This window comes from Lottia gigantea (assembly GCF_000327385.1).
Source record: "Lottia gigantea unplaced genomic scaffold LOTGIsca_98, whole genome shotgun sequence".
Lineage (NCBI taxonomy): Eukaryota > Metazoa > Mollusca > Gastropoda > Lottiidae > Lottia > Lottia gigantea.
The window spans coordinates 332540-353506 of record NW_008711162.1 but is presented as its reverse complement, the minus strand read 5'-3'; the positions used below and the strand labels follow the sequence as shown (position 1 = coordinate 353506).

The window sequence follows — 20967 nt, the reverse complement described above, 5'->3', positions numbered from 1 at the left end:
CGTACATGACCAATCAGCGCGGAATATTGCTGACTTCCGGTATTTTTGTTTTTTTAATTTTCTTTGATTTGACCGCTCTAATAAATATAATTTATCTATGAGTAAGTAAGTTTGATGCATTTACGTATATGAAAGCATATTTACAGCATTACTTTTTAATACAGTATTTAAGAACAGTGAATAATTTTGTGCGAGACCCTTCTTTTTCAACAGAATGACTGGATAAACAAGACAAAAAAGAAAAATGGCTTCCGACGACGAGGTATAAAATTATTTTCTTTTTTTCGTGTCTTAATTTATCCGTGATAAACTCTAAATCTGTGATAAAACGTAAAGTAGAGACTAGTTTTCTCTAAAAATTTAATTTATTTTGTATGTTGAGAGTTCAAATTGCCACTTTTTGTTTCAATTTGTTTGAAAAAATTATGAAACAGGTAGAGTCTTACGCTGACTCTTTCCTTATCCAGACTGTTTTCCCTTTGACAAGCTTTTATTAGCTAAGTAAGTCTTCTGAAATTTGGATTAGTGGGTTTAATTATGTTTGACCTAATTTTTTCTACACATTAAATGTTAATGAAGACCTTGTCATCATTCATAATCATGTATTTGCTTCGTCAAAATCATAGACTGTAAGTGTAATGGACTCTACTCATAGACTGTAAGTGTAATGGACTCTACGTCTACTCGGGATGTTACGACTTGTTTATTGGTTTCTTGTTTACACTGTGCAGACAAGATTTATCATAAAAATTACAGTGCAATGAAATTGACCAAATTTACACTTTACGCACAAAACATATATCAACACAAGTCTATCAATGTCAACACCCAGTAGGTTTATTAATTGCAAACTTTAAACCGATAGATGAAGAGTCTGCACCATTTTCCTGAATTGATGATCGAGGTCATCAACCTACAGAACGGAATACTACCTTAATAGTAGTAAAACATTGATTTTTAGATATTCGAAATTAACTTAACTATACTGTATTGAATGTATATTTTTCAGGATGAAGAATTAAAGGCTTTAAGATTAGCTGTTTTATTGTCTATGAAAAAGGTGAGTCTGTTAGAGAGATGGAATCTTATCAATTTTTCCTTTTTCAGGCTTTCGGAGAACATTGTAGAATTTCAGACATGACTATTCCAATAAACCTGGAATTGGTAATTTTGAATCATTAGAAAAGCTTCCAAGGTATTTACCTCTGAAAAAGAAGATGAAAGTCAAATAGACAAACTTGGTTAATATTCATTAGTGGACTTACCTGGTGTCATAATTAAAAAAATAAAACAGAATTCCTTTTTAATCCAATGAATCTAGCATACATCAGAAACATAGTTAAGCATGTATATATATTTTATGATTTCTAAACAAAACGCTTAATTTCTTTCAGAAAGTTGATAAAGAACTATCTCCACCTAAACCCAAGAAGAACAATTCTTCAGATTTGGAAGCATTAAGACATGCTGCACTTGCCAATATTGAAAGTGCTGGAGTAAAGGTAAATTACCTGTATTTTTTTCCCTATTAAACAAGTTCCAGTCTCTTACTTCCAATAAACTGTTAACAAATTTAGACATAAGCCATGATCCTGTTTAGGTTATTAAAGTGATTGTAAAGTGGTTTTCTAAATTTTGTATGTGTGTCAGGGATACTGATAGAATCAATTTGCACCATTCAAATTTTTAATCAGACATCACTAATTGCGAAATATACTTATCACATTAGGCCCTTCGCTATAAGTGATATTTAGTTTAGTAATGAATTGCAGGAACCACAAACGTCTGATTGAAAATTGTAATGGTGCAAATTGATGATGTAAGTGTCCCCGATACACATAAAAAATTCAGAAATCCTCTTTACAATCACTTTAAACAATTAACATCAGTCTTGATATTCATTTTCCAGTACTTTAGCCACACAATTTAGAATTTGACTCTTTTTTGCCATAGATTTTCAAGGCAACAAAATGTTATGCACATCTCTGAATAGTTCTCTGAAATATCAAAGGTCAAAGGTCAACAATGTCTTTCAGAAATTAATTTTAAATGAGAACAAAAAGTTTATCTTTGTGGATATGTTACTTTTGTTGTATTTATGCACAAAATATGCAAAAAAGACAAAGGCAGGCAGATAATAGACAAAATATCAAATAATATAAGTTTTAAAATATATTATCAATGCCTCATTGTTAAAATAAAAGTAAGCCTTAACAATGGTACAATTTAAGATTTCTTTATACGAAATTAAACCACAACACAAGTCTTAATAAAAAAAATATTTCTTGCATGTTATTTCAGTTTTTAAAAAGCATTTATTATGCATTCATTTCCTAAAATCCTATATATGGCCCAATTTAGGAAAGACAGTTTCTTTTGTGATATAAAGATAATAATGTCCAAAAGGAAATATGGTTAAATTATAAATGAAAGGAGCAGAGTTAATTGTTAATTAAGCAGCTTAAACTAGTTTTGGTGTTGGGCCTCACAAAGACTGAATTCGAAAGAGACATATTTCTCTACAATGGCATTCTATTAATATTTTTCAGCCAATTGTTCCACAACCAATTCCCACTTCCAACTCACCTCTTTATAAAAGTCAATCCTTCCCTAAAGTGGTACATAACAACTTTAAAAATGTTGCATCGGGTCAACCAAGAAGTAGGCCTAGAGCCAGTAATCTGATAGTTATCAATCCTGAACCTCAAGATGTACCACAGAAACCTGTTATTAGTGAGAAGAAGTCTGTTGATAAACCAGTATTATTACGTCCTCAGGATAAATGGTGCTCACCAACTACTGGGACATCTGTCTCTCAAGTTGTTGAAGAATCCAAGCCTAAAGGTAATTTTCATTCAAACATTGTGGTAAATGGATGGATGAGATGTATTAGTCTGCACTGTTTGTACACAGGAGACATTTCTCTACATATAGCTTCAACCTCAAAATGTTTGTTGGACTGATACTTTTCAGGCATATGACTGTTTATGTATATGATATTGAGTTGGTTTGATAATTCCCTTGACTTACATCACATCCAAATCATAATAATAATTTGTATCCATATTATTTGTGGCATTTTCTAGTAATATACTTGCTGGAGAACCATTTCAATAGTAATATGGTTATCTAAAATTTTGTATAAGCTTGTGAGACTGGCAATGCCTAAAGTTCATTTTTTAAATGTTATTTTTTAGTTCCAAGTAAGTTTTCCCGGTATGACTCCAGTGATAGTGAAAGTAGTGACGCCTCTAGTAGTGACAGTGAGTCTGAAGAAGAGAAGCCATTGCCATCGCCAAAACAAAATAGTGACTCAGAAGATGAAAAACCTGTGTCACCCAAGTCAAAAAGTAACGCAAAATCAGAGAAAAAGGGATCATCATCAGACATAAGTTCTGATTCAGATAGTGATGACATTGAAAAACAAATTGACAATATTTTAAATAGTCCTGAAATTAAAGACAAAAAGACAGATATTAGTGATAATACTCATGAAAAAGTGCTAAAAACAAAAACTCTAGAAAAATCTGTGACCAAAATCATCGACAAGTCCACCTCAACTCTTTCAAAAACAGAAATTCCCAAGACTGAGGCCAAATCTATTCCTACCTTGATAGGAGGTTCAAAAAGTGGTGTGAGGAAAAAGGTCAGCAATGCCTGGTCAGATAGTGAAAGTGATTCAGGAATACGGTCTGGGAAGGAGAGGCAGAAATTAAAAAAGAACAAGTCATGGTCTGATCAGGGAAGTAGTGATGAGGAGAACAAGCCAGTCAAAAATGCCAATAATGCCAAAAGTCAGGTGCCTCCTGTTGTTGAACCGATGCCTCAAAAAAGTAAAGCTGAAATACAGAAAGAAAAGGAAGACCGTAGACGTATGATTGAAAATGATCTCCAAAAAACTTTGAAAGATCTGCAGTCAATCAAAGAAAAAAGAAGGAAACAAGAAGCTTCCCAAAAAGGTTCAAAAGATACCAAGTCTCCTGACTCTAAACACAGAAAACGCTCAAGTTCAATATCTCCAAGAAGAAGGTCAATCAGTCCAAGAAGAAGAAGTCCATTTGAGCGTAGAAGATCATCTAGTCGTTCACCAAGAAGAAGAAGATCATTCAGTCCAAGGCGAACAAGATCTAGAAGCTTCAGTAGATCACCATCTGGTAAAAAAAGAAGTCCTTCTCCAGGTTTAAAGAAAAGGAGGTCTCCAGGGTCTAGAAGATCACCTGATCCAAGAAGAAGAAAAAGGTCACCATTAGGCTTTAAAGGAGCATATCATCGTAGATCACCTCAGTCCAAAAGATCTCCTAAGAACAATTTGTCTGGTAATTCTTCACTGGATCCTCGTAAAGAAAAGCGTGTCCTTTCTAGTGAAGAAAGGAGAAAAATTGAAGCAAGACGTAGAAAGTTTGAAAGTAGTGCTATTGAAGTGAAAAAGACAATATCGTTAAAAAACATTGTTCGAAAATCTAACTCAAGAGAACGGTCACCTTCTCCCAAAAGTCCAAAGGATAGAGCCAAAAAATTACCTGATCCAACTGAAGAATCTTCCTCAAAAAAGCGTTTGACTGAGGTAGAGAATAAGGTGTCCAATTCTGAATCCAGACGTAAATCAAAAGAATTAAAAGAAAATAATGACAATGAAGATAGTGATGCTTCAAAAGGGTCAGTATCATCACTAAGTGACAGCGATAGTGACAAGGAAGAGTCTAGATCATGGCGTAAGGAACAAAACAACACTAAACATCTTAACAAAAGGAAGCAAACTGATGTGAGAGATCGTCTTGACAGACCAGGTTTTGACCGACATAAGCATGAAAGACCAAGATTTGTGAGATCAGAAGGAGATCGTCAAGGATTCGAGAGATCTCAGAGAGATCAACAAGGATTTGACAGATCAAAAAGAGATCAACAAGGATTTGACAGATCAAAAAGAGATCAACAAGGATTTGACAGATCAAAGAAAGATCAACAAGGATTTGACAGATCAAAGAAAGATCAACAAGGATTTGACAGATCAAGAGGTGGATTGGACAGACCTAGAACAAGAGATAGGCCTGGATCACCCCCTTCAAGATCTCGAAAGGACAAGGAAGCTATTAAAGATGATCCTGGAAATGAAACAAAATCTGTGGCAAATGACATGGAATCAAAAGTGTTACCAAAGAAAATTTATAGAACTGATTCTCATGTGTTTTCAGACAATGTTGATAGAGGATTTGATGCTTCCAATTATCGAAAGACTAAAATAGATTCTGGTGTGGCGTCTGGAGGGTCAGACTCAGAAGGTGATGCTAAAGACAAGAAACTGATCAGTGTTGTGTTGTCATCAGATTCTAAGCAGAATAGTCCTGCACCAATTATTACTAGTCCAATCAGAAAAGTAGAATGCTCTGAAACAGTACCAGAAAAATCACATCGAAAACATCACAAACATCGTTCGGAACGACACAAAAGTAAGCGAGTTGTTATCACCGACATGGATGAGATGCCAAGAAAAAAGAAATTGAAAACTGAACGCTTGGGAGATGCAAGGGACCTACTTGAAGCCATCAAAGGTCAAAACGATAATTCCAGAAGAGCTGTGATTCGTAATGATGGTATTAGTGTCACTCTTGAAGATCAGGAACCGGATTCACCCAGGAAACCATCTGTTCATGAACGTCTGGGAAGAAAAGTTCCTAGTCTAATGTCCATCAAAACTGAAGATTTGAGACGAGGTAGATCACCTGAACCAGAACCTAAAGTTTTGAATCTGACTACAAAAGAATCCAAAAGATCTAAAGACAAGTCTTCCCGTAAATTGGAAAGACGAGATAGTTTTGAGAAGAAGTCAAAGAAGAAAAGGTCCATAATTCATTATGATTCTCCAGAGGAAGGTAGGGATGATTTCTTGTTTGTTCTTTTACATTTACATGATCAACATTGCTTGCTATTTTGGATCTTCTAATGTAATATCAAGTTATAAGAACATTTTGACCTCCTAGACTTAAAGGATTTTTGAGCAGGGCCCTTCTCTGATAAATAGATTAGCTGATGGAGATGACAGACTAGATGTTTTCAGCAGATGGCTAATATCTTCATTTCGATATTGGTGGCTCAGTGAGTTAAATGTTTGCTCACTAACCCGAAGGTCAAGTGTTCAATCCCTGCATAGGTCAAGATAATACCTTCTAATTTTTCTTACCGATTTCCACCGTGAGTGATGCAGGTCTGAGGGGCTGATATGGAAAGATGGGACAATAAACAGAGGTCTCGTTTGCTACAGGCTGTGCACATTAAAGATCCCTTGACAGTTGGAAATCAAAAAGAGTTGACTAAATTTCCTGTATTGCACATTGCATGGTGTTGTCCATCTTCATTAGCCAAGAAATGGTGCAGGAAAGTTGGTCATGAAATTTAATTTTTGAAATCAAAGTCACGCTTTTGTCATTTCAGATGGAAATGATGATAACTTAGAGAAACGTATCCAGATTATTAAAGAGAAGAATGCTGCTATATTAAAAAGACAAGCTGAGATTCAGAAAGATAAGGAAATATTTGGTTGAATGGATGTTTGCCTTTTATTTTATTTCAGGTTCTGTTTATGGTTAATGTTTGAGAAGATCAAGAAGTGCTTAATGCTTTTTTAGTGACTTTAATATCAAATTTCTTTTGCAAATTAATTTGAAAATTGGTTAAGTGTGACATGGTGATTTGAAAATGATTTAGACTTTTTGGTCATCATTTTGCCAGTTAAGAATATTTACTGGAGGAACTTGACTTAAGAAATGACTGATCTTTTGAAGTTTTTAATAAATTAGAATTTTTATTCCAATGATATCAAATCAGGGATCAAATTGAGAATTTTTTACGTAAAATTTTTGCAAAAATACGTGACCTACAAATTTTGAGTAAAGGTACTCAATTTAAACTTATTTTGTAAATAAAATGTGTCATATGTAAATAATTTTCACAATATTCATTTGATGTAAATATTATTGTAATAAGATGCTCTATATGTAATAAAATAGTGAAGCTATTAATGTAATAATTCTCAAATAAGTGCAATAATAATTGTCATTTTATGCCGAATTATGAAGACATTTTTGCAAGGACTTTATTATTTGCTTTTATAGCTGACACTTAATTTCCACCAAGTGATCAAGTTCTGTCAACTGTTCAAGCAAAATAATAAGGCAACTATCTTTTAAAGCCCAGAGAAATTGAATTTAATAGGTGAAGATAAAATGTATTAATTTTGTTTTGCCTATTAGATTCATTTCTCTGGTGTTAAGAGTAGTTCTGCATTAGTTTCCTTGCATTTCAGATCTAGATCTACTCTGCATTCAGATGAAAGCTTAGTGTTTTTTTATGGCCTTAACTTGCCTATTGATTCAGTTGTAAACAACACTAAGTTTCACTTAACGCAGGGTGGAAATATGAATCAAATTAACTTGCTTTCTTTTCACTGATTGTTTCTGCTAAGTGAAGAAAATTTCAACCACTAATGTGATAACCAAATGATAATGGAAATATTAATCGTTAAGCTTTCACATTGATGGGAAAAATGGTGTATTTATTGTTTTGCCATTATATATCCATATTAATGATTGTTTACTTTTGTGCAATATTGGATTTCCATTTCTTCCAGATCGTCTTCCAGGTAAGGTGTTGTTTTTATTTTGTGCTTGTTTACCAAAGATATTAATGATCCTAATCTAATTATTTGTTGTTTTAAAGTTAATTAAAGGAGTTGTAAAGAGGTTTTCTAAATTTTTTATGTGTATTGCGAAGGCATCAATTTGCACTATTCCAATCTTCAATCAGATGTCTGTTGTTCCTGCCATTCCACTAAAACTAATGTGATGTGTTTGTTTGATGTGAAATAGCATATTTTGCAAGTAGTGATGTCATCAATCACTTAGTTTTAGTGTAATTGCAGGAACCACAGTCGTCTGATTGAAAATGAAATGGTGCAAAATTAATGCTTTCAGTGTCCCCGTTACACATAAAAAATTTAGAAAACCTCTTTACAACTCCTTTAAGTTATCCAATGATCCTTCCAATTTGAAATATATATTTGTTATTCCTGCCATATACTGTGATATTGTTGATATATTTTTGATACCGGTATATATTTATTTGTTATATTTTTTGCATGATATTGTATGTATGAATGATAGCATAAGAGGTTATATTGACAAAAGAAAATTTAAACATAGATTGTCTATATGTCATTAGTCAGAATATTTGCTTGATGTATTATGGTTCATATGGTCCATGTGACCTTAAATAAATTGAGGTAGATTGATAGAAGTGTGCGAGATTTGATGAGTTTTTTCAAAGCTTTAAATTAGAAATTATTGAAAAGGTGCTAGAGTATGCTTTAGATGTCTAGTGCTAGAAATGTGGTTGATGAGGAGAGTTGAAATCTAGGTTTGCTTTGGTCAGTGCTGTCATCTGCTTTAAGGGTGTCAATTGTTCTTTAGTGTGATTTTAACTGTGTGTGAAATGAATGTGGTAAAAACTGTGTCTGAAGTGTGAATGAAAAGTGTGATTTTAATACCATGGATGGTGTGTGTGGTGAAATTTGTGTGTAATGAAATGATTTTACTTTACCTATTACTTTTTCAGAAATATTCTAAGAATGACGATAAAAAAGAAGAAAATAAAAAAAAAATAGTTGCAATAAATTTGTCATTCTTTTTTTTCCTACCCATGTCTGCTGTTCAATCTGATCTAGATATGATTATCTCCCTTAGATAATGCCTGAATGTCATTTCTGACAATTTTGAGGTGCCAAAAATGTAACAAAATCTATATCTTTTTGATTTTGTATAAATGAAATGAATTAATCTCATCTGAACAGAGGGTTTTGTTAGGGTTTAATTCTCACATGCTGGGGCCCAGCCCCCACCTTAACGATGGGGCTGCATTTAGTCTGCCTTTATCTATGCATAGCTGCAACAAAAGATGTAGTCGGGGTGTCTGAGACAATTTTTTGATAAACTTATGTCATATGTGTTTGTCAAATTCAACACTTATTACAAACTTAAATAGTAAAATTTTAGGTAAACAGAATCATTAACAAAATGTGAAGTATCAAGTATATAACAAATTGTTACAGATGCTAAAAGGTTAAGCTTTATTTTGAGCTTCCACAAGGCTGTTTAATAGGCCTTGCCACAGTATGTGTTTATTGCCAGAGAGCCTAAATGCCTTAAAAACACAAAAACTCAGAAATATATCACTTTTGAAAACATTTTTATTATGCACTTAACTTACAAAGCATTAATTCAAGACACAAAATGATATTTGATGTCAGCTGAGATGATACAAAATAAATAATGAGAAATGATAGTAAAAAATATGGATTGTATTTGTATCCCTGTAGGTATAATAGGCCAATTCATTAGTCTCAAATGGTTGAGAGGATTTCAAATTAAAAACAATACTGCATGAAATGGGAAAGAACAGTTTGGATATATAAATTGAAACATGTCACGACATTTGATTATAAGCAAACATTGCCTAGTCAGCTACTTAAAGGGATTGTAAAGAGGTTTTCTAAATTTTTTATCAATTTGTACCATTCTTTTTTTCAATCAGATCTCTAATTGAGAAATATGCTTGTATCACATAAGGCCTTCGCGATTAGTGAGGTTATCAAACACTTAGTTTTAGTGGAATTGGAGATAACACAGACGTCTGATTGAAAATTAGAATGGTGCTAATTGATACTATCAGTGTCCGCGATAAACATAAAAAATATTTTAGAAAACCTCTTTACAATCCCTTTAATCCAATTATAGGCTGTATTCCATGTATAAACATACTTCCCTTATCCCTAGAAAGGTTCACAAAAACAAAACAAACATGGTAATAATTACCAACGAAAATTAGGGAGTTAAAGGGCTGATGTTTATCAAATATTAAAATTACTTATTGAAACTAAATGTACGAGGAGCTCATGGAGTAGTGATTCACACACTGTTTTACTGGATCAAATTGTTGACACTGGATAGTCACAAGTTACGAAGATCAAAAACTAGATCCAATTTTTAGAAGAAAATCGAACAGAAGCAGCTAGCTGAAATTGCAATTTTCAGTCAGTAGCTAGCTGTTAGTTGAAGTGGAACTTAGTCCACTTAGTATTGTTGTGAGGTCTTTTAAGAAGGGGACTTCAACAACACAACCTTGAAGGTTACAGTCTTTAAATACTAGAGTTTTTAAAGGAAATGTCACGTTTAATTCTTATTGTCTGAGCAAATCAACAAGTTTTTGGAATTAGAATACCAGCCTCATAACAGTACTGGTAGTCTTAGAATGTCTTTGCCTTGATAAATATATAATCTTTTGTAAGTTTACATTGAAAAGAAACACTCTCCTAGAAATTTCAACCCAAAAAAGTCACAAAATTTGGCTGAAAATTGTCCTCTGTAAAAACAAATTTTGAAGACATAATGCAAAGACATTCTAAATACTAGTTTGAAGCTGATATTCCAATTCTCATAAACATGATAGAAAAAATTCAAAAGACTTTTTACTTTGCTCAGACAATAATCTTTAAGGAAAATCATTTATTTACCTAAATTTATCATTTTCATAGAGGCACAAAGTTTGAAATTTCAGAACGTGTCCTTTTTCATGAAACTAAAAGTATTCCATGATAGTGATGCCAATTTTACTTTTGTTTTGCTATCGAAAAAAAAAACACATCTTGTGACCAAATTCATGAAAAAGACATGTCATTTCCTTTATTGAACCTTTGAAAAAAGTTAAAAAAAACTTTCTATAATAAACAACTATAACAATACAATTAAAATACATATATAAAGCCCTCACACTGGGTAAAAAATAAGTAAGAGAAATTAAAACTGGATTTACAGATGGAATTTCATTTGATCCGTTTTGGTAGTGTAGGATGTACATAAGACTAAAAGGATTCAAGTTGTAAGAACTAAAAGATCTAGAGAAAATTGCTGGCCAAACTGAAACCTGTCTTTAAAGGGGGGAGGTGTGCCATTTTTGGGGGGTTGATTTCAGTCTTAGATGTAAATAGTCTTCAGAAGTACTAGAAATCCTTTAAAAATACTTCCAACTAGGAATTTTTTAACAGAGTATCTTAAATTGAAGAGTTGTCATTTTAAAATTCAAACACAGATAATTCTTGATACATGGATTTGAAGGCTCAAATTTCGCAGGTGAGCAGTGAATACTATTACTGATTAGCTTGGTTAAAAAATTCCAGTTTCTGAGACTAAAGTATGATTGGTAAAAAAAAATGGCCTACCTGTCCCTTTAATAACATCAATTGATCATAGATCTTATAATACAAGAGACTTTGAAATTTTGTATAGATTTTCTTTTATATATTTAAAATTTTCTGTTGGACTTTTTTGTTCTACTGATGCCATTTTCTTAGCGGAATTAAACAACCATTTTGGTCAGATCGTGGAATTAATTGTAAGGTTTTGACTCTGTGATAAGTAGTACAAAAACAAAGACCCATCCATATTTCATATAATTTAAGTAATTTAGGGTAAGAATACAAATAAAAAGAATTAGCAGAAGACATTGTATCTAGATATGTTTTGTAAGTTAAGTTGTAAAAAAACAATTCCTGTTATTTTTGTATATAAGTAGTATAAAATATAACTTGTTATTATTCTGTTCAATTCTGCAGCTCACTGTTTATTTCAATCTATTTGTATATACTGTAAGTAGAGATCAGCCTTCTAGTAGTGCTAGAAACATCATTAAATTCGCCTAACTTTAAGATTTTAGAAAGATTTCTAATTTTTGCAAGTGTGTAAGAAAAATTGAGTGTTCTATTAGCACCATTACAATACTCCATTTGTAATCATGTCATTGCAGAAAAATTGATGATGGAATTATATTTTCATTGTAACAAATACCTTTGATACACAAATGAACAAAAGAAAACCTCTTTTGAATCCTTAAGTAGTTTTGATTACATAATATACTGTATTGATAAAAGAATAGTTTTTTTCGTCTACAAGTTATTGTGGTTATTGCCAACTTACAGTGTTAGGTGAATGTTCAGTTATGATGTTTCTGGCTCAAGATAACCAAGGTGGGTTTTTGTTACAAATCTGATTAAGAGTATTATAATGTAAAGCCAATTTGATTCACAAATACAACATATTCAGTCCTTTTGCTTTGATTGAAAAAAAGATGAAAATGAATAATGAAAAAACAGATTCATCATTATAAATATTTAACCTGTATAATGCTTTCTCAGCTAATTTTGGAGGAATGGGGCTAACTGTATCATTTTTCAGAAAGAAAATCTGACATGTAGTTTGTAATCAAAGAAAATGTGACAGTAAACACGACAATAGTTTTCAGGATATCATCAATGATCGCCCATATAGGTAATAACTGCCTCAATACTACTATGCTATTTATTTTTTCAATTACAGAGGAACCAAACAACAGATTTCAACATTGAAAAGTGATACAGTAGCTGAAATTACCTGATCAGACAATTAAGGTGACCATATATTTCTAAAAAAATTCAAGCAATATTGTAAGCGCTCACATTGTTAAGAATTTAGAAGGTTCCATTTGTAATTCTGGTTGAGTATTCTCAATACATATCGCTAGGATGTCCTAGGGTCTTAAATTCTTACTACCACTTTTTGTAGGATATCCTAGCGAGTGCTAAGATCGTTTCGAGAATACGAATATTTGAAAGCTGTAGGATTGGACTGTACTGGAAGATGTGTGACCGATTGTTTCAATGAACATACATATAAAAATGATTAATAAATATGAGACACTGCTATGATTCCACAGCACTACTTGCACTGTGTTTTCTGTCTCTACCAAAAGTAAAAGATCCTTTCCGCTCTTTCAAACTGGTATGATGAGATAACGGTGTTTTGTAAAGTACACTTCTAGTCCTCCGTAAACTGTCACATCGATCTTGAGCATGTTCCTTACCCGCTTCCTTTAAGGCAACAGTGGCCACCATGTCTATACTTGAATATTCTATAGTATCTTCAGATGATTTTGGCACTGATTTCTTTGGTTTAGTCAGAGAATTTGAAGGAGGACCTAGATCCATCACCAGATAGTTCAATTCCTCCTGATCATCACTGATAGGGGTCAAAGGTTGTAAAAAGGCGTGTTTAGGAGAAATAGGAGGTGATTCAGAACTAACCGAGGCTTTAGGCGATGTTGACTTTCCAGCTTTCGTATCCCATAAATGCAAGTATACATCACTTTTTTTCCCCGTTCCTTCCATCAAACGCAAGGCAGAACTGGATGTGATGTCTTTACGATACGAGACACTTTCAGAGATACCATGGAGGGAAATATTGACACTTTCAGAATCACTATCACTTTCTTGATGATAACTTTCTGATCGTTTTAATAAAGGTTTAGAAGTATCAGTACCGTATTTTGATCGTACACTACTAGTTCGACGTCTGCTAGTTCTAGATGAACTTTCTGAACGTCTCCGAGAAACACTACTTCTCCGCGATATGCTATCACTACGTTGTGTTGAGGATACACTACTGTGACGCTCTTTGGCAGGGGCACTATCACTATTAGATACGCTATCATTTCTAGTCCTATCACGAAGTCTGGCAGTGCTGAGTTGTTTCTTAAGGCACTTATTTGGTAAGGGAATCCACGGAGATGTGGGGACTGAATCATCACTTTTACTGCTTTTGGATTTATTAGTGATCGGGGAACGTATAGTACCAGTTCCTTCCACATTGGAAGCACCAGGTTCATGGATATCAAAAGTAAACACGGAATTGGTAGAGGGACTAGTAGGTGAGTTTGAAGATTCACTTGATGCAGTACGCCTTTCAATAATAGCATATTCATATCCAAAACGTGGCCGTAAGACAGTTTTTGCAGGGCTACTCTCTATCATAGAGTCAGAATAATTGTTTGTATCTAGATATTCATTAGATGATAACGACACTATATCATCATCTTGTTCTAAGCGTGATCTAATGTCTTCCACGGACACTAACAAATGATTACATTGAAGAAGAGCTCTTTGATAAACTGTTAAACTGATATCATCTAAAATACAAAATAAAAGTTTTGGTAAGAAAACATGAACTATATGGGTCAATATCACGGAAAATCTAGTGATGAAAAAAAATGTTGAAAAAAAATACATCAGCATCTTTTGAGGTTATGAATGTTACAACGGCAAAATGAAAATCTAGGGTAATGAATGTTACAATGGAAAAATGAAAATCTAGGGTAATGAATGTTACAACAGCAAATGAAAATCTAGGGTAATGAATGTTATAATGGAAAAAATAAAAATCTAGGGTAATGAATGTTACAACAGCAAAATGAAAATCTAGGGTAATGAATGTTACAACAGCAAATGAAAATCTACGGTAATGAATGTAACAATGGCAAAATGAAAATCTAGGGTAATGAATGTTACAATGACAGAATAAGAAAAATCTAGGGTTCTGAATGTTACAATCGCAAAATGAAACTTGAATAATGAACATCTATGAAATGTGATAGCTACAGTTTAGAAAGATATTGTCAAAACATGCAAAGAGAATATTTGTGGAGAGGAAACATGCTTTATAATGGTAGGCCATAGATTGGGTTCAGAGGGACAAATGATAAGTAAGTGTAGATAATAGAGAGAATTAATATTGTTTTAAATGATTAGTAAGGTATCAATATAACTGAAGAATTATATTATAGATATGTTCTACATACAAGGCAGGAATAGTTTGTTTATCATAAGTGTGAAATAATTCAAATTCTTAACAAATATATCAGAGCCTTTATAGGCTGGTTGAAATAAGGAACAAGTTGATGCAGTCCAAGAAAATTTTTCATGTTTTAAACATCATGGCATTTCAATATACTGACAGAAAAATATTTTCTTCATTTCTTTTAATTTGTTGTTCATAAACATTTTTTAAAGGATTGTAAAGGGGTTATCTCAAAACATGCTTTATCACGCAAGGAAGGTCCTTTGCATCAGTGACGTCATCAAACACTTAGTTTTAGTGGAATTGCAGGAACGACAGACCTCTGATTTGAAATGGGGCAAATTGATGTTGTCAGTGCCCCTGACACACAGAAAAAAAATTTGCAAGACCTCTTTACAATCCCTTTAATACATATCACTCACTATACAGCTTCCACTATATCTATTCTACAGTTCTACACAATTTGAGATGACATCAATAAAATAATTTCTATTATTAATGTGCATCATGTTTAACAGTTTAAAGACATGCTAACAATTAATTAGTCTTAACAAAAGGGTTGAAAAATAATTAGTCTTAACAAAAGGGTTGAAAAATAATTAGTCTTAACAAAAGGGCAATCAAGAAAGACAGCTCAATACCTTTACTTCAGAATTGTCACATCAATTTTCTGAAATCACAGATTAAAAGGAAACAATTACCCAAGCTAAAAGACCAACCATTTCTTAATTGCTTTCCCCCCCTCCCATACCACAAATGATGTAAAGAGACCTCTACAATAATCTCCTCATCTGTCTCAGATAATTAAAAGCTTTTGAAAATGTTTATTCAGTCAGATTGCAACACTAATGATTACACACCATTTTTGATGATGAAGCCAAAAATAATTTAAAAAAAAACATCCTTATGAAACGATATGAAAACCATTTTAAAGTGCTTAAGTTATGACCTTCAACAACCATATTTTGATCTGATTCTAAAGAAGATGAAGCACCAGACATACCTGTGAGACTATCTCTAGAAATATCACTGGGATCACTATCAGAGTCCACATCAACTGCTTTGGTCCCTTGTTGAGGTGGTGCTGTGGATGTCCGCTTGTTCTTAGGCTCTTTCATCATTACATAAATGGATTCCTGTTCATTTGAATGTGGTGTTGAAGAAGGTGTTGTTTCTACCACTGGTGACAAAGTGGGGTACAGTTTATAATTTTTGGGAGGTAGAAAAGGTGGTAAGGGTGGAGCAACCTCTTCGGGATATACACCTTCATACCCAATTTTGGACAAAGACAACGTGAGCTTGGATTTTAATTCTGACATAAAAGTGTAGGTTGGTTTCTTTAGACTTGTGTCATCCAACAAAGCTATCATTTTTTCATCATCTGTTTGGGAAGAATCAAAATGGGAGTAAAGGTTCTTGGTTGGAGGATCTTGCTGCACATGGAGAACTGTTAACACTCTCATCTCTTTGTTAACATCTTCTTGGATTTCTGTTTTATTGGAACTGTTCAGCTTAATAGAAGATTTGCTTTGAAATGTTTCTAAAGGTTCCTTAGATTTCTCTGATTGAGTAAAGACCTCATCATTTAAAGAATCTGCTCTTAAGGATTCATTGACCAACTTGTCGGTTTCTATCTCCTCCTCTTGGAAACTTCTTCTGTTTGGAAAACTAGATGATCTCTGCCGAATGATCTTCACTGGACTGCTTGAAGTTGATGATTTGATGGATTCACAATCTTCAGAATGACTTTTCTCTAAGATATTAGATCTAGATGTTTTGATATTAAACATCAAATTTTCAGTACTTTGAGTTGCCTTCTGATCTTTGGAGTTTCTTCTCTTAAAACGTGCTAAAAAACCTTCCTTAGTAGTTGGTTCTGGAGATGCAGTAGCTTCATCTTGAGCTGTGGGTTGATTTGAAATATGGCTAACATAAACTCCAGCAGGTTTCTTGTATTGTGGCTGGAAGTCTATAAGATTCTGAAAAGGCATAACTGGTTTTGGAGTAACTTGGGAGCCTTTAGCTTCTCCAGCCTTTGTAGTACTCACATAAGTCTGTAGAGTTTGCAATTTCTGTATGACTGAGTTCCTTTTTGTGATTATTGGACTTCCAGTTTCCACTGACGCTGATGGAGTATTGACTGGTTTTTCTTCTGAAACTGATCTCTTACGAATGTTTTTGGCCTCCATAACCATATAATTGCTTTCTCTAATGGGCGGTGCTGGAGCTTGTTCTGTGGGGCAATCAATTGTATCATAGATGGGACTTCTGTTCCTAATTTCCTTATTTACATATGATGATGATTCTTTTTGGAACATAGCTGCCATATCCATGTAGCAGCTCATTACATCTGCATTGCCTTTAGACAATCTGCGCTGATCCTGGGAATCATTGTATGTTATTGACTTCTTTCTTTCTCTTGGTTCACAAGGGAAATCTCCCATCATTAAATAAGTATCTTCCACTACTGGTTTGGATGGTACTGGTACAGGCACGGGTACAACTTGGTCATATGACTGATTCTTAGTACTGTTGATACCATTTTTGCCTTGTGATCCTAGAGATCTGCTGCGATTTCTACTGGGCGGTATAGGTGGTGGTGTACTTGCTGAAAATGATGTTGAGTTTCGACTAAGTCTATTTTTCCGCAACAACGCTGGTCCTTTGGGTGGAAGTTCTGGCGGGGGTGTTTCTGGTCTTGGAGGAGGTTCATTAGCATAAATTGGTTCCCTGATCCATGCTGGAGTAAGTTGATTGTGGTAATCAGAAGACCGAGATGAATTTAAGGACTCATTGGATCTTTTTGCTGGACTTCCTGTACTGGGTACTGGAGATTTGTTAAGACTTCTGGTACTAGCTCCGGTAACTAAACCTTCTTTACTAAGATGAACATGTCCATTATCTTCACCAACATCAAACTCTGACAGATTAACATAGGGTAAAGGAGCAGAAATTTTAGTTCTCTTCTTCACCTTGGTTAAGTCTGTATGACTTGAGGACGCTTTATGAGAACTTTCAGTGGAAGAGTGAACAGATTTTGATGAAGTATCAGTTTCTTTTTTGGATTTGTTGGGGAGACTAGAAGCTTTTTCAGAGAAACTGAATTTTTCTCGAGCCATCTGAGCAGCAGGATCATCTTTCTTACAGACTAAAAGAATCTCATCCAAAAGTGAAATTTCTTTATGGAGGTCATTTTCTTGCTTCTGGAGTTTTTGCATTGCTTCCATCCTTTTGGATCGATCAAAAGCAGTCCTTGCTTCATCTTCAATAATGCATAATGGATTGATGGTCAAAGGTTTATTTTTCTGATAATTATGGTTGAAATTGCCTGGACTAGCATCTGAGGAGAAATTTCTGTTTGGTGATGATGGTGTATTGGTATAAATATGATTATTAAATGATTGAGACAGATTATCAGATAACAAGCGAGACAGATCACTGTTGCCAGATTTTAACTCAGAGCAAGAGACAGAGTAACGATTGGTGTTTGGTTTCCTGGTATTGTTGTTTGGGGCAGAGTTCTGTCTAAAAACTTCCCGGATGAGTTTAGGAGGAATATCATAAGCTGCCATCATCCTCTGTCTTTCAAGATTTTCCATTCCCATTTGTTTGAACTTCTCAGACAGACTTGCCATCCTTCTGTAATCCATCACGCTAATGGAGTGACGTTTATGGAATCCCATCTCATCTGTCTCGTTGAGGTTATCATTACCACTAGGACTAGGACGGTCTTCCGGCCTTAATGGGTTGTTATTGTAGATGTTGCTGAAGGTATGGAAGGAGTCAAAGGCATCACTGAACTTGGATCCTGCATCAAAGAAAACAAATTCCAAAATTAGGACTTGCTGTTACATCATGCCACAATCTTCAAGTCTGGTCTACGTATATATAATGCATGCAGGTTGGTCTGGAACATTCCACATTGGTTCTACTAGTGTTAGATACTAAATGAAGAAGAATCTCTTCCATATCATTCCAAAACATGAACATTCTCTCTAAACTAGCAGGAACAAAATTTTCTAATGGGTCTGTACATGGGAAAAATCACATGTACCATTACAAAACTTACAAAACGTTTTTCTCTTGCAGTATTAATATACAAAGTTATCTAAACTACACGGACATGGAAAGCAGCTATAATTGTTTTAGACAATTCAAATGAATCATATTCATTACAACAATAGGATAAAAGACAAACAAAACACTACTTCTACTGAGAGAAACATGATACACATTAATATTAGAATTATTACCTACATAATGGACAATTGCTATCTGAAGACCAAACTTTTTCAGCCTTTATAGAGCAAAAGACTTAAAAGTGAAGGCAATCTTTCACATCAGTTTGGAAGGAGGAGAAACAGATGAATGAGACATTTTGGAGATGCTGTCTTTTGGAATAGGAAAATTTCGAATTAATTTTAGAAAATGATCTGATTGTATCTCGTGATGTTGAACTATATAGTAGTGGCACGAGAAGCATGTTTACTCTTTTCGAAACACCCGATCGTACTACTCTTGGGGGGAGTCCACTCCTAGACAATTTCTACTCTTCATTTTGTCATACTTTGGACGAGGTTTTTATTAACAGATTTTTTTATTTATATCAAAGGTTCAAAATTTGTGTGTGGTGTGTAATGAGCCAAATAATGCCCAATAAAACACATCTTTGTGGTATTTCAAGAAAAAGCATCTTCAAAGCTTATGAGTATGAGTTATGGATCATGCATGATTAGGAAAAATGTTTAGGATGATGATCATGATATATGATTATAATTATTCATGAATTAAAACTATTCAATAAACAATGCAGAAAATGCAAAATACAGATCATACTAGAATTAACAATCATTCAAAATACACAGAGCAATTGGAGCTGCATTAAATGGACTGATCAAAAATTTGCAATTGGTGTTCAATGCATGGACTGCATGTAACATTATTTCATAAAACAGATATTGGACTAATAATGAAGCTCCTCCAACTTTTGCTCAGAAATGAAAGATGTTCTGTGAATGATATGCTGATCTGATTGAAGACCAGAAAGAGGTCAAATCTTGCAGATCCTTATCAGATAAATTCAATATATCTATCAGAGACCAGGGTCAGCAAGTTATTGATGGCATTACTATTTGAATTTCAAAGATTTAATCCATTTTTTGAATCTGAGTTGTCTTTATATACAGATACAATAATATCTTTCAATATACAGAGAAAATACAACAGAAAATCTATCATTTCATTTCAAGCAATCTAAATTCAATTGAAATGCACAGAATAACATGGTATCTATGGGCAACAAAATTTTGTCTCATTTTGTGAATCATCTGTTGACAAACAGAACTCGTCAAGAAATTGTCACCACATGTGGTACGAAAAATCTTTTTGAATCCATGAAATTGTAAGCTAAAAGTTTTGTTGCCATAAAAATCTAATCAAGTTGACATTGAATATGTATTTAAATATGAAAGTATTTCATTTATTTGTAATATCAATTTAAATATGAAATACATGTAAATGCACTTTTCAAAGTCCCACAAGCAAAAGCATGACAAGCATGTTGCCAAAGGGATCTCATATTTGATTAACCTCTTCCAAAATTCAAATTTTATGTTACAGATAAATGTGTCAGGAATCCTTTAACAACGCCAAAAGAAATTTTTTGAGGGGGTGGGGGGAGTTGCTGTCAATGTCAACTTGAACAAACTGTACTGTTTCTACTTACCTCTTTTATCAGCCATGCGTTGACAACTGCTGGTTCTTCCCATGGCAGCTAATCTAATAATTTCACCAATATCCTCTATTTGTTCTGATATCAAAGCATGGAGACCAGCTCCTAACAAATATAACAATATAACATAATGCATGCTGTAAACTTTTTATATTTCTCAGTATCTTATTATACTTCTGATACATAGACTGGTAACACCATGCTGTTTTACCAGAGGTGTTTCCCAATTTCAGTCTCAGCCTTTTTTCTCCCTGCATAATTTGACCGAATATTTTGCTTGACTCATCTCAATCTTGTAGAAGTCACCTGACTAGTAATTAATTAAAATATTATTTAAATTAATTAACCAATCAGATTACTGTATTTCTTAAAATCTGAATTTTATCTTCATCCAAGATTCAAAATCCGGGGGGTGGTCCGGGATATACTGGGGTATTTTGTCCAGGGTTACTCCAGGCTGAAGTAAAGGCATGTGGGACCGGGGCTTTAGAAGAAATGGCCATTGCTCATCCAAGTTGCAAACCT

At 33.7% G+C, this 20967-nt stretch overlaps 2 protein-coding genes across 2 annotated transcripts; one reads left to right on the top strand and one right to left on the bottom strand.

Moving 5' to 3' along the window:
• Window positions 1-226: 226 nt before the first annotated feature.
• Window positions 227-7016, top strand: LOTGIDRAFT_237189 (hypothetical protein). The gene is made up of 6 exons (XM_009069046.1): window positions 227-262; window positions 1010-1060; window positions 1395-1502; window positions 2550-2844; window positions 3198-5870; window positions 6430-7016. The coding sequence occupies exons 1-6, from the start codon at window positions 245-247 to the stop codon at window positions 6537-6539; spliced, it is 3255 nt and encodes a 1084-aa protein (XP_009067294.1). The 5' UTR covers window positions 227-244; the 3' UTR covers window positions 6540-7016.
• Window positions 7017-12781: 5765 nt separating this feature from the next.
• Window positions 12782-18346, bottom strand: LOTGIDRAFT_170399 (hypothetical protein; the record flags this gene model as incomplete). Its single annotated transcript, XM_009069045.1, has 2 exons — window positions 12782-14043; window positions 15715-18346. The coding sequence occupies 2 exons, from the start codon at window positions 18344-18346 to the stop codon at window positions 12782-12784; spliced, it is 3894 nt and encodes a 1297-aa protein (XP_009067293.1).
• Between the last annotated feature and the right edge of the window lie 2621 nt (window positions 18347-20967).

Bases quoted from the DNA above. Each gene is read 5' to 3' on its own strand.
- LOTGIDRAFT_237189 (XM_009069046.1), top strand. The intron at 1,503-2,549 runs GTAAATTACCTG...AATATTTTTCAG, and splicing joins TTGAAAGTGCTGGAGTAAAG to CCAATTGTTCCACAACCAAT. The intron at 5,871-6,429 runs GTAGGGATGATT...TTGTCATTTCAG, and splicing joins TTATGATTCTCCAGAGGAAG to ATGGAAATGATGATAACTTA.